The sequence below is a fragment of the Melospiza melodia genome, chromosome 4 (assembly GCF_035770615.1).
Source record: "Melospiza melodia melodia isolate bMelMel2 chromosome 4, bMelMel2.pri, whole genome shotgun sequence".
Lineage (NCBI taxonomy): Eukaryota > Metazoa > Chordata > Aves > Passeriformes > Passerellidae > Melospiza > Melospiza melodia.
In genome coordinates this window covers 55199517-55214168 of record NC_086197.1, presented here as the reverse complement: position 1 = coordinate 55214168, position 14652 = coordinate 55199517, and the positions used below count along the sequence as shown (strand labels likewise).

Sequence of the window (14652 nt, the reverse complement as noted above, 5' to 3'; positions counted from 1 at the left end):
TCCTCCCTAAAACGTGTACTATATTTACATAACCACTCCCCAACTTACCTTGGCAAGATTTGCCAGCCTGACAGTGTGTCATGTGGTTCAAGACATTCTTCATGGTGCGGCAGTGCGGGAGGTTGCACTGCCGCACCTCGCCGTTGGCCTGCTCTCGCCGCTGACACTTGTGAGCGTGCAAGAGGAGCACCAGCTGCTGCTGGATGAGTTTGCGCTTTTCTGGGTCTGCTGTCGGTGCTCCAGACCCCATCCCTTGAGAAGCTGCTGGCCCCATCCCAGCCTGCTGCACCTGGGGAGCCTGCTGCTGGCCCTGAAGAAGGTGAAAAAGAAATTCCTGGAAATAAATCTATTTTTGAAAAGAATTCATTTAGTGAGTAAACAGCAATATAAGAGAAAGTCCAATAAGACGAACAACTACTACTAGATTCTCTGATTAAGGAAACAGCCCACTTATGCGTAGTTCTGGAGGACTCATTAAAAATGCCCCTTAGCAACAGTCCTAGCAATTCTCTTGCCAGCCACAATTTCCTCCTCATATCACTCTATTAGACCTAGCTCTTGCCTTATCAATAGCCAGCAGACCTTTGCACATGCTCACAGGTTAATTTGCAGTGCTAGACCAACCAGAAAATATTAATAGCATTTAGATCTCAAATCTCATTTTGGATGCTAAAACTTGCATCCACAACTCCTCCATTAATGGAAGAAAGCACATTTTAGAATGAATAAGGTTTTCCCTCACAGTAGAAGGTATCTCAAGTTGACTGCTCCTAGAAAAGGAGAATGAAAGGCAAGTTCTGGGAAGCTTTTAACCTTTTTCCATCAGCAAATTTGCACATAAGCATTCAAAACAAGCATCTCCTAGTCTCTGCTAGAGATGAAGCACAGCTTCAGGATAATAAACACTACAGAACTAATGTCAGGTATGGCAACATCTAGTTTGTCTTCTCTGCTTCTGTTTATTTGTTCAGAACTCTTTGTATTCCTTTCAGGTGACATTTGAGAAATACTCAAACAAGAGAGGTTCAGGTACTCTATATTGCTTGTATCACTACAGTTTAATAGACCTCAGTTTCTAATTGACTCTTCAGGTACTACAGGATGTTTCTGGAGATCTCCAGATCTTCAGACCCCAGCTACCTGTATTTCTAAACCCCAGTTCCCCTATAGCTCTTGACTACTAGCATTAACCTTTCATTTGACAAGGTCACTTCACCAATTAGTCAGGTTCCCAGGGTCTGTGCATGTCCCAATATCACCATGACTCCCTTGTTTGCAGCCTGGCATTCTGAACAACAGCTGACACAGCAACAACTTTAAGTTCCTACGTTCAGCTGGGTACCAGCTTCAGAAGTTTTATGCTCTGCACTGAATACAAACTTGACAGCTGGGGTTCTGAACAAGTTTTGGCTGCTTTTTTATTGATTCATACAACCAACTGGTTTGCTTGTCTTCCAATGTTTCATGCTCAACTTAAAAAAACCATTAAATAAAACTCATGGGATGGAGCTCTTCTTAATTTAAAGGTACTAAAGTTAACTGGAAATGGCTTTTCAGCAACAGTTAGGAAGATCAATAGATGGACCCTCCCAGGGGGCATGTGGGAGTGAAACTTGAAGCAGGGAGAAACACAAGCTATGTACAGAAAAATGAATTTGTTTCCTAAATTAAAAAAAAAAAAAAAAAAGAGGAAAAAACCCAAAACAGTAAGACATGTTGCATGTCATACCCCTAACCAATTTACACTTTGAAAATGAGGCATCAGCTTTAAACTCAAGCCAGGGAATCTAACATTAAGGAACGTGGTGAGGCACTGGCTTTACAAGCTTGGGTCATCCACTTTTCCCACCATTCTTACTTCCCCTTTCTTTAAGTCCTGCTGCAGTAAGAGTGGAGGCAAAAGGGAAAGCTACCAAGGCTACTACAGTTGCCAGGGAAACACCTCCAGCATCAGGTGTTGTGCATGTTCCTGTAATTCACAAGAAAGAACTCACAGCTGGGGTTTCTCAGCCCTATCACAGGTAACACCTGTTCAGAAAGGGACACCTCTCTTTACCAAAAGCATCAATGAGCACAAGCAGGAAAACAGCTCTCCAGACAGAGATACTCTGAGGAGAAGGGGCCCAATACAGCAACAGCAAAGAAAGGATGGGACAGGAGAGCAGAGGTGTCCGAACAGGCTGCAAAGCTCATTTCAATTAAGGAGCTCCATTCAATTTTCCCTGTTAACAGAGTTTGAAGACCAAAAAAAGTGGAGATGAGTTTATCAACATAGAAAGCACAACTCAGCCCTCTCCCTCATATCAGTCCTAGGGGTTGAAACAAGTGTGTTCTGTGTGGATTCCAAGTACATATTGACCCTGGGTAATACAGCTGCAAAATCTTACAATGTGGCAAGACCAGAGCATATTGCTCCTCTCAACCACAACATTTTCTGATATACCTTTCATTCTACTTACCATGTTAGGCATTCCTGCCCCAGGAACTGGTTTCTTGTCCATTGGAAACTGTGGTAAGCTATTCTGCAGTCCAGCTTTATTCTGCATCTGAGGGCCAAGTCCACTGGCTCCAATCTGCTGCCCAGTATTTTGACTATAGGGCTGACCATAAGGGCTGGGATTGTTCATCATTCCCATCTAGAAATTAAAATAGTAAGGTGTTTAAGTTCTCAATGTATAAGGCAAATTTATACTTCAGAGAAGCAAGAGCAATCACAGCCATGAGCTGGCTGCAATGCAACACTGCTCCTTCATGTTCACAGATTTACCCATCACACAACCTCACCTTCTCAACTAGACAGTTCCAGTAAACACAACAAGGCCAAATGCACAACCTTTGAGATCTGACTGGATGGAAGTGGCCTGATTATTTCTTTACAAAATTACTTTCAACAGATTTCTCATTTCACCTTTGTGAATTCTACAAATTCTGCAAATTTGTACCATGGACTACATAATTCTTCCAGACTTGAGTTCTTCTCCCTGCACTTGTGCAGACTCCAAATTGGAGACAGATACCATCTTCATTCATATCAGCACAGTTTATCCCCAAAACATCCTATCCAACTGCTAGCTCTCCCACAGCTCATCTCCAGACAGGCATAACAGTGCACATCTGCATTATCAGTACACAAACATTTTCAATTTAAGAATACACCACAGTCATAGGTAACATCTCACAGTCACACCAACTCATTTGCAGTACTAGAGGTCAAAAGAGAGGACAGGTAGAAATTCTGAAAACAAAACAAATCTATTGAACCCTTCACCCACAAGGGAAATAGATTCATGTTTCATACAAGCCATATGCATATTCAACAGTTCCAGCACACCAGAATATATAATTTGTTGTCTTGGAACACCCAAAACCTAAAGAACAAGAAGCAATCTTGCCAATAAAGTTCTTTATCCTCTGATATTTTTTCCATTCCTTGCATTCCCATTTATTTACCATGTGAAATTTGGCCTTCTAGGACCAAAAGAATTAGACACAGAGGACCAGAAAAACTGGAGATTTTTCTAAAGATTACCAAGTTCTCACTATTACTCAGGCAGGATCTTCAAGGAGCCATAACTCAAAAACAATGGCACAAAAATACTTTAGAGGGCTGTGTTGCTTCAACTCACATTTGACTAGACAACACCCAGTCTCCTTGATGCTCATTGAGTCAAAGCATTTTCCTGCATTCTAAGAAGAACATAACTCCATGGTGGGCCTGTTTCTAATCACTTCTATATTTATTCTCAAAGCATCCTCCCCAAGCAGAAACACCTTGTTTCTCTCACCAAGCTTCTTCACCGTGCACCAGAAGTAATCAACATGCTCTGAGACTACCTGCACTTAGCCACACTTCTCTTTTTCAGCCTGTAACAACCTTCAATCCAATATAATAGCCATCAGTTTGCATTTACAAAATAAAGCAGGATCCAACTCAAGCTACAGGAAAAGGAATACAAAATTCACTAAAGAACCTGCCACTTCAGACATCTGATATGTACAAGTGAATTCACTTGAGGACAGCCCTCCTCCTCCACACATAAGCAATAACCATAATCACACAGCAGTAATTCATTAGAGAGCAATGAAAAGAATCTCTACACATGGCAGAAAAACAAACTATGTAATGATCAAGCAGAACTAAAAGCCTTCCTTCCCACTGCCATGTCTCGACCACAATGAATGCACCTATGGTGACCAAAGATCAGTTGCTGCCAAAACCAGGACAGGTAAGACCCAAAGCCTTCCTTCCTCTCCTTCAGGCTAGCAGGATCTTATGTGCAAGTTAAGCTGAAGGGGCACAGGGAGAAGAAAAGCATAAGGAGTCAGCAAGCACGCTTTCAGAATATCCCCCTCGTCACTGCTGCCTCAAATTGATGTGCAGGTTTTCAAGGCTCAGTGAAGGCCTGACAGTGAGAATCAGTCCCTTAAGAAAACAAGCTATGTTTGCCTGTAAGACAGCCTTATCCCTCTGAGGGAATCTCAGAACTGCAGAGAGAGTTTTGAAAGCAAGGACAACCCCAAAACCATAAATTTCAGAGCAAAACTTTCAAGTTCATTAACAATCACAGCTCCCAAAGCCAGCTGACATCTGAGAATGCACCAAAGCACAGACAAGCTGGCTATTACTACCACCAGCTCCATTTGACTTCTGTAACTTACGCTGCTATCAGCCTTAAAAAACAAACCAAACATTCAGAATTAAAGGCTGAAGGCATGTTTTCACAACTTGGTGTCACAGGCAGAAATCAAGACACCCAACTCAGACAATTGGAGACTTCACACACTAATTTCAAAGGGTTCAGAATAACTGTGGCCTTCTGAGCCAGCTCTGTCCTGACTACAGGGTAAGAAACTCAAACCTAGATCTAAAAAGAACACTTTTGCTATGTCACCCAAAACAACTTTCTAATGAAACTCACAGGTGAGGTTTCACCAAGCCAATCAACATTTATATTTGCAACAAAGCTGAATACAAACTTTATGTGAAGCTTCTGACTTCTTCAATTTACTCATCAAGCTGGCCCAGCACAAGGATCTCTGACGCTTTCTCAAGCATCAGCTACTGGCACTGTTTGGGGTGCAAGACCAGCCCCCTCCAACAAGGCTCTCTCCATGGCAGAAACACAGGGCTCCCCTCCACCCTGCTCTGCCAAGGGACCTGGCAGCAGAACACCACATGCCCAGCTCAGCCTAGCTGCTCCTAACAGGGGTAATACTTTCCCATTTCAGGTTACAGGAGAGGCAAAGACCTGAGGAGCTCAGGCCAGGCTGACTGGCAAGCACACCAAACTCACGCAAAGCCAGACACTCAAGTGACACCTAAGATATAAAAACCGAATTCCTCAAGGTCTCCCTGCACAAATCAGCAGCCATGACTTGATCCAGATGAGACTGACACCTGCCAGATCCTCAGGTGAACCTCACAGCAAAGCCCCCCAGTTCTGCCACCACAGACTAACCTGACACCAACCACCTGCATGAAACCCTAGGCTGAGTCAAGAGAAACATCATTTGGGAGATTCTCCACCTGGCACAAGGTGGCCTTGTGATCCTGCACAAGAAGAAGGAGCATGCTCATGTTATTTGCTGTGACACGTTGAGAAACACGAATAAAAGAAAACATGTAAAAGAAAGAAATGTATGGCCTCATAGCTACAGAACGAAGATCAAAATCCTGTATAATTATAATTGTATCGGTAACCAACAACCAGAAAGACTGACACACAGTTCATCAGCACATTAATGTTCTTTGGGAGGGGACAGATAAACAAATACAGAAGAGCCAGCCAAAGAAAGGAAGAAAGGTGGTGTTAGTACCACTGCATAGAAGTACAAGGCTTCATCTGCAATACAATGTAAAAACATACATGGCTTAGTCATAGCTACAAGTCAGCAAGTACAACCTCTACTTATGCTTTCTGGCCACCACTTACTTTCACCTTTCCTACTTCTCTTCATATTCATCCAAAATTTTTCTGTCTCTCCTCACCTCACAGCTTCCACTTAATTTCATCACATATGCAAGAACTTGCACAAGGAAGAACAGACAGAAGTTCCAATTCACAGTAAAGAAGAAGAAAACAAGGAAGATCATAAAATGATGACAATAGAAAGCAAAAGTAATCTCAAATGATTCTACCTTTTACATCCACAATAGAAAACAACTTGACTTTTCCACATCCAGGGGAAGCAGGGGCTGTCAATACCAGAACGGTGAAAGGTGTGTATTTCTCACCATGGATGACGTGAGTTCAGGAAACATTCTAGTTTACGAGTAGCATCAGACAGGGCTGTTCAGGTACTCCCCCCATCTAAGAGGAGTAACTACAAAAGCAGAGGAAATTCCCCGAGGTTTTATTCTAATGCCATGAAACACACATCTTCAGCTCAGAAGAAGGTCAAGTGACTAACTCTGCTTCTAGTTTTACTGTTAATAGCACAGAACACAAATTGAAAAGGAATACCTGCTAACTAAGTAGCTATATAAGTATGGACACAGACATTGCAAATATTCTACTGTTTGTCTGCAAGAACAACTGCATCATTAACATTCTAATATTTGAAAGACAGATAGATGTCTGCATTAGTATTGAACTGTGACCAGCTTTTAGATTTGCAAAGATAACTATAAGCATGGAGAAGTAAACAAACAGAACTAAGTTTTAATAACATTCTTTCAAAGAATCCAGAATTCACCGTATCAACTATGTATATCTCTACCAGGGAAACTGCAGTGCATGGTCTAGTTTAAGGCTACACTGATGATATCTAGTATCTTTCCATATCCACAACTTCACAAGTGAAAGTTAATTAACTTTCCCCAAACAGGAGATTTAGTTTAAGTAAATTCCAGCTGGGTCTTTAAAAACAAGAATTTACTGTACAACACTTCCTAGTGCCATTCTACTGACTGGTAGAGCACTACTGAAATCAAGCATACCCAAACTACATTTTGCCAGTGGTGTCTGCTGCATTCTTTCCAAGGACTGTTATTGATTATTTTTCTTTGCACTTAACTGAGTAGTATTTTCAGATGCCTATTTCAAGACACCAGCATTATGTTGCTGTATTTCTGCAAGAAACTCGCAATGTCACTCTAGACACTCAGACTCACTGCTTCATTTTTCCCTCATAAACAAACATTCCTCTCTTACTCTGGTATAAAGAGAGCAAATATTCTTTTTTTTTTCCACCTTAGCTTACCAAAGAAGAGAAAGGCAAGGACTGGAACTCACGCTACCCTTTGAATGGATTAATGTACTTGATCATATGGTATGCTCAGTCACAGACTGAACAGTATGGATACAATTACCTGGTGAATCAAATAGCTACTGAAAACCAGAAAGGCAACCAAGAACACTGACCACCTATCTAAAATCAGAGACTGAATATGCTAGCACTAAGAAATATATGATGCTTTTATTTTCTTAATCCAATTTCACAATTTGACAACGACATCTTCAATCTCTTCAACTTTGAACATAAATTTATTGTTATGAAACTTCTTATTGTTCTACTTAGAAGAAGTTCAGGAGATTCTGACAAATTATGTTTGTCTTTGTAAAATATTGCCGTTGAATCTTCTTCACAGAAGTTAAACTGATATAGCAAATAATAGCAGAGAGCTTTGCACTTACTGAAAGAGTAAGCCAAGTGACAAAGAATTACTACTGGAACTAAATGTTTCAAGTGAAATGCTCACATAGCAGAGGTAGTAGTAATGCCCTTACTAATCTGAACTGCCTACACATCCACTGCATCAGTGGAGTAAGTGAACATTTCTTGAATCAGACAGGAAATATAAGTGACCTGAAGGTCAGGTCTCTCACTCTGTGGTAGAGCACTGCTATGGCAGAAATGCATAGAGCAACTTACACACAAAATACCCTCCTTCCCTCATACAAGGCTGGACACCTCTTTCCTTCATATGAGGCTGGACAGGTAAGACCCTGACTAGGCACTCCCAACAGAACCCCATGGAAGAACAAAACAATGGTTTCAACTAGATAAAATTCCAAATGAAGAATAATTCAAAACCAGAAACATGAATCAGCTTTTGGCAATTCAAGTTTTGCACTAAGTTACCTGTTTACATTTAAATCAAAGCTGTAAAACTATCTAGTGAAATAAAACACATGAAAAATACTTCAATCATGACAGGACCCCAAGCATTACAAACAATTTCCAAAACACTATTTCAAGAATAAAAGGCATGTCTGTTATCCTCTTAACTTGCACAAAACCAAGCACATAGAAAACAAAAAACTATTCAAGAACACAAAACCTGTTACAATTCCTTTCCCTCCAAAATTCTAACACTTCCTTTCAGGGCAGAGTTCCACAGGCATTTTTACGTCTGTACTGTCACCAAAGTAGGATTCACACCCTCCTCTGAAAGGCAAGATCAACTCCTTTAAAAAAATTCCCTCCCTACTATAGGGATACTAACTTTCAAAACGATGAGTATAACCTGGACCTGAACAACAATTCAAATTAATTCTTTTTTAAATGACCACCTGAGTTTCAACTTCAGTCAGGATTAGTTTCCCCACACAGCCTGTCATGTAACTGGCACAGAGACAGCATCCAGGCAGAACTGCTTCTTCTTAAGTTGGTGACTGCTACCATCAGGACAGAAAACTACAGGATGGAAGCATCAGATTGTGACAGAACAAGTTTATGAATAGAAATAATTTACAGAGACATTTGGGATTTCAAGTCCTAAAAGTAACACGGCATGACTAGAGAAGGTCAGAAGTACATAGATAATGAGCAAAGCAAGTGCCTCACTCTATTGCTAGTCAATGTTTTGGGAAGAGAGGAAGAAAACTTCGGTAACTCCACAGGCTAACAGAACAAAGCAGAAACATAACCAATTTCACTTTCCAAATTGACTAGCCCCATGGAGTTTACCTTTGCTGTTAGAAGAGTATAACATTCTCCCTCGCAATTACTCAACGTCACAGGAACCCTAAGTTATTCCCTACAAACCATTGCACAAAAGACTTCCATTTCACTGAGGAAGAACTCTCTGAAGCAACCCTCCCATCACCTAAAGGGGCTGCCTTTGGCAAGCTAACATGAAGTTGAACAATCATAACCAAAGCATCTTTTCTTAATTTTTTTTTTCTTCCTACTGAAGGAAAGCTTCTGGATAATGTGCATTTTTTGCAGCAATGAAGGAAACCTACGGAAGTTATTACACCAACTCCCACTTTAACAGCAACATGCTACTAAATTTACCAATTAGAAAAACTGGCTTTTAAAAACAACTGCTTAAGGTCGTCTGTTTTCATCTACTTATTGAAGATTTGTAGGTGGGAAAACCCAAAAGCAGATGGGTGGGGAGATAAAACGGTCAGACATTACTGCTGTCAGACCCAGCTAAGCCTACTGCATGAAGTGAAACACAGGCTCCCTGCCAACAACCAAACCAACTGAAGACATTCCGGAATTTCAGCCTCCATTTCAGACTGTTCTCTCTCATCCGACAGTTTCAACTCCTTTATGAGGACTACACCCACTAAACTTAACACAAAAAGCCTCAAGATTGTTTTATCAGCAATTAGAGAACCCTAAGTATTTTTAATGAGTCTGAGACTATGAAATAAAACCCAGAAGTTATTGTGTGTTTGGTCTGAATATTCTCAAAAGCATAAAGGGTTCTTAATTTACATGTAAACTTTTGGAATTTAAGTAGGAAAGGAGACAATTTAATTTTAGACTAAATCACTCAAAAGCTTCATTTTACATCCTTTCTTTACTTTTAGATAAATGAGTTTATTATAGTGCATAACTCCACTTTAGCTCTGATAAGCAAGGATGAAGTTGCATTCCGCCCAAACACTCAATACATCAATTTTTGACCTCTGAAGACAGTTTTCTGAAGATCATTTTTTTTAAAGCCAAGGAATAATGAATGAGGTATTATATAATTCCAATGCAAGAATACTTCAAGCAGATATATATTTCTTACCACTGTAAGCTGCATATAAATTGTCTACTGTAGTAATCAAGCTTTGTATCAATTTTCCTATCAGGCAAAAATATCTGAAATGACCCGACCATAGAATCAACTCATTACTTTTAAAAAAGCCATATATATATACCCACATCCCCCCTCAAAAGTTAGCACACTGAGCTTAAGCAAGCAACTAAGACCAAATAATTTCATAATTAATGTTCACAAGACACAAAAGTAGTTTCACTTAATATATTAAAGCATGACAAAATCACTAATACACAGCATAATTTTTATGTAGGTTTCAAATATATTAATCAACTGTTACTTATCATTCCAAGTCCTCCAAGTGGACTGACTTTAGGCATTCAGAGATAGATTTAGGTATTGCAAAGCACCTTAAAAAAACTTCTCCTCTCAGTAGTCAAGAAACACAAAATACTCACTTAAAGCGAACTAAAATACCAAAGTATTTTCTAGGCTTATGATCAAAACATTAAAAAAAATGGTGAATACTCAAGTGGCTCCTACTCTAAGATGGCTAATTATGCATGACAAAAATTAAATTAAAGACATCCTTTTATCCTTAGTTAAACCAGTAGGCCTCCTCTCATCTTTTTGGTGACTTATGACAACTTTCTTCCAGCCTCCTGGATTACAAAAGCACATTTATTTCCCACTCAGTATTAAAAATATTTTTTTTTTTAACTTTCTGGTTTAGTCTCCAGTAGACAAAGCCACTGCAAATTCTGAAACTAGAACTGAGTCAGATTAACAGTCTGAATAACCCAACATTGTCTTCAGACATCTACACAAGCACTCATTCTCTACCATTAACTCGAATACCCAGCACACACAGTGAGAGAGCAGTCAGCTCAAACCTGTGAGCAGCTCTCAGCATCTGCCACAGCACAAACACTCAGCTGATCTCAGACAACAAATATTTGCATTAACTGACATGCAGAAAGAAGCACCACAGCACCTAAAAGGTCCTGATGGATTCCCATCACACTTGCAATACCAGCATCACATTAGATGGAAAAATACAGTTGCAGAGAAAGCATAAAACAGAATAAAATACAATCAAGCTACTTTTCAGTGTAATGGATAATCTGTACTGTCACAAGCTTTCCAAAATAGGCTTTTTAATCTAGTCATAGTCTTGCTTATTGTGCAAGATTCAATTTTTGCTTCCTATGACCATCACAAATTCCACTTTAGCAGCATATAAACTATTTAATCCATCATACAGGATTCTTAAAGTAAAAATCCTATAGAATCCAGAGTGCAGAGGATTAATTTTCCAAAACAAAGTCAACAATGAAGAAAAGTAATGAAGTTTAGCTTGTCTTACCTTGTTCATGGCTCCAGGCTGTGGCCCTCTCAGTCCAGCCTGCCCTCCCATCTGTGGAGTGCCTTGCTGCAGTGTCTCAGCCAACAAGTTGCCAGTGCCCATTCCTGGGTTTGGGTAGGGCATATTGGGTCTTCCTCTGCCTGCTCCAATGGAACCGTTCATGACTTGCCCCTGCATCATCCCCTGTCCGTTGCCTGCTGCCAACATGCCAGGATTCATGCCAGCATTCATCCCTGTGTTCATTCCCATGCCAGGCTGGTTAACTGGGCTGTTCACTGTTGGCATCATTGCTGCTGTGGATTGAGCAGAAGGACCCTGGTTTGGCCCACTTGCACCCATCGCCATATTGGGAGAAGTCAACCCAGCCTGTGCCATGGGGCTCTTCACCATGCTATTCAACATTCCCATTCCAGGACTGTTCTGTTGGGTTTGACTGGCCATGCCTTGGCCAGGGCCACCGACCCCCATATTGAGATTTGGGGAGCTACCAGCCCGTAGAAGTTCAGACAGCTGCTTGTGTTTAGAGGCAGCATCTTGTGCCAGGCCAAGGCTGGTCTGCAGCTGGTTAATGTCACCACCATTGGTGAGTCCAAGTTCTGTGGAGCTGATCAGTTCATCTGGCAAGTCATGTTCCAGATCAAAGAGTGATCCAAAATCTGAAAAACAAAACAGATTGTGTATGAGGTCAGAGCAACTAAGAGCATCTTGATATTTCTACTTTTTAATTTCTAGCAAAACTTGATTTTTTGTATTTGAGCATAATTCCCTTATCAGTTGTTACTGAAAGCTATTTAATGCATCAGGATAAAAGCGATTCTCAACTTTACAAGGTCTAAACTAGAGAAAACCACTCCACTTCAGCTTCCTACAATTTGTGTTGAAAGGTCACTGGATATCAGCCCATGATCGCTCAACTTGAGAATTTTGACAAGGGAGGAGTGAAAAATACATACTGGAATCTCTCAGAGTTAGCCAATGGAATTAAAGAGCGATTACTAAAAAGAAGTAACAGATTCTTGGGAAAACAATGTCTTTAAATTTTTTTCTAAACTTGTCACTTCTGGGATAGCAATAATTAATGCAACAATATAACTTTTAAAATGTTTACTACTTATTAAATAATAAATAGAGATTTGGCTATAGCGTTTTATGTTGAGTTAGGTTTTCTGGCAATTCATTTGGTTGGTTGTTTGGGTTTCTTTTTTGGGTAGTTCTTTGGGTTTTTTATTCTTCCATATGCAGTCATTACCAGCACTGAATTGCCAAATTTCATTGAACTCCACTGGACAGCCAGTATCTTCCCACAACAAATACTGTCAGAAAACAAAGTAACCCTGGAGAGTCCTTGCCACAAAGCTGTGAAGAACACCAGGATGAAAAAACAAATTCCCATCTCAAAAGCCCATGCAAAGCAATCCCCAAGGTAACTAAGTGGCCAAAGATTGCTACTTGGAATATATAGATACAAGAATATTATATAGTACCCAACACTGACTTGCTCAAGAGAAAAAGTTCCTACGTCTGCAGCAATGTATGTACCTTGGTCTATTTAATCTACAGTAGTTAAACCAAAAATAACCTGGAAAGTTTATGGTTTCTGACATGCATTAATGGCAACTTCCCTCTCCAAGTGAGAGAGGAGCTGGTGTGCTGTTCTCACCAACAACGAGTGTCTGGTGAGGAATGCAAAGCTCAAATGCAGCCTTGGCTGCAGTGACCAAAAAAGGTGGAGCTCAAGATGCAAATAGTCCAAATATTAGTGGGAAAAGACTACAGTTGAACAGCATATAAGTCAGCAAAGTTAATCAGCATCATGGATCTGTTTAAAATGTTTCACATGATACTATAATCAAACTGCCAAGCACCTGGACTAACAGAGTTTCTACAACTTCACAAGTGTTATCACAGATAAGATTGTGACTTCAGGATTCTCAAAATATGGTATGAGATTGGCAAGAATGCAGGTACACCACAACAGGGATTTTAACACTCCTTTTACACGCTCTACATTACTACAAACCACCAGAGAGAAAATTTCCATTAAAGAACTTCTAAACTATTACAATGAGGTAGCACATTCTTCATTATCATATATCTTGTGCTAGAACTTACGCTTTGCAAGACACACTAAGGACTGATCATTCATTTGCATGACTGGGATTTCTGAAGATTCAAAAGTGAAGGAACAATCAGAAGAATAAGTCTTTGTCCAAGTTGTCTTTCATCTAAAATTATGAACTTAATGTTGTGTGTCAGTAGATTCATCTAAAAACACACCACACACACCCCTATCCCCACAAAAAACCCGAAACAAAAAACTGAAACCAAAACCAACTTACAATGCTCAGTGTTTAACTTAACAATTACATTACAACGAACATGGGAAGAGTTAGTGGAAGAGACCCTAAAATTAGAGATCAAGGAAATGGCAATAAAAGAAATCGATAGCAGCTTAAATCAGCTTCCATTGGCACCTTAAGAAGCCTGTTAGGACAACAGGCAACTGTTGAAACATTGCATCCTGAATGCTAATAACCTGACAAAGAGCCCATGGGTGAGGAAGGAGTAAAAGATACAATCAGGAACTCACAACTTAGTCTGCTGTCCTCAAAGATGAGGAAACAAAACTGAAAACAAAATTAAGTGACAGGAAAAAACATGACCCAGCACAAAGGCTGTACCGACAACAAAACCATCATGGCAGCCCAGACACCTCCCACCAGCAGCCACGCAGCCCAAAGACCATGTCTGTGACTGCTTCTAGCTGGGCAAAGAATTTCTGCTCTTGAACAAACACTACTCCCAGTACAGGGCAAGTCCCACACGAGAAATCCTTGTTTCATCTTTCTTGTGTTCAGACCATTGCATATAAAGCCCTTCAAAAAGCCAACTGTAAAGTGGATATGAAAAAATTATTTGTTTTTCAAACTATCACACAGTATTTTCTCAGGAAGATGCATATAGATTATTTCAGACATAACACCACAAAGAGGCAGGGCAATTCTTGTTTTGAGAGACAAAGATTTGGTCATCTTGACTCACAAGAAAATACTAATCTGCTTCTCTGAAGACCTCACTTCCTTAAATTCCCCCTCCTCATAAATGAGGAGACAACTCCAGTTTTAAAGTTTACTACCCATTGCTAACTGGAGCATCCAGGTACAAGCCATCTGAGCTTCTCTGCCTGGTCATTCTGAGACATCAGTGAACAGGAAGAAAAATGTCATAAAAACTGTAAGCGGCATTAATTCTTTTTATTAATACCTTAAAACGCAACACAGCACCAGCTACATTAACAAAACCCACCCCCAACCTGAATGGTTGTGAACTAATCCTA

General features: G+C 40.2%; 1 protein-coding gene across 2 annotated transcripts in view; it reads right to left on the bottom strand.

The window, feature by feature from the left end:
- EP300 (E1A binding protein p300) overlaps window positions 1–14652 on the bottom strand; it is a 61695-nt gene that overhangs the window by 34224 nt on the left and 12819 nt on the right. For both annotated transcript variants that reach the window (XM_063154604.1, XM_063154603.1), the window contains 3 exons: window positions 11316–11971; window positions 2460–2636; window positions 49–310 (listed from right to left, as the gene is read on the bottom strand). In XM_063154604.1, the coding sequence (XP_063010674.1) occupies window positions 49–310; window positions 2460–2636; window positions 11316–11971 (1095 nt within the window). The remainder of the gene's footprint in view (window positions 1–48; window positions 311–2459; window positions 2637–11315; window positions 11972–14652) is intronic.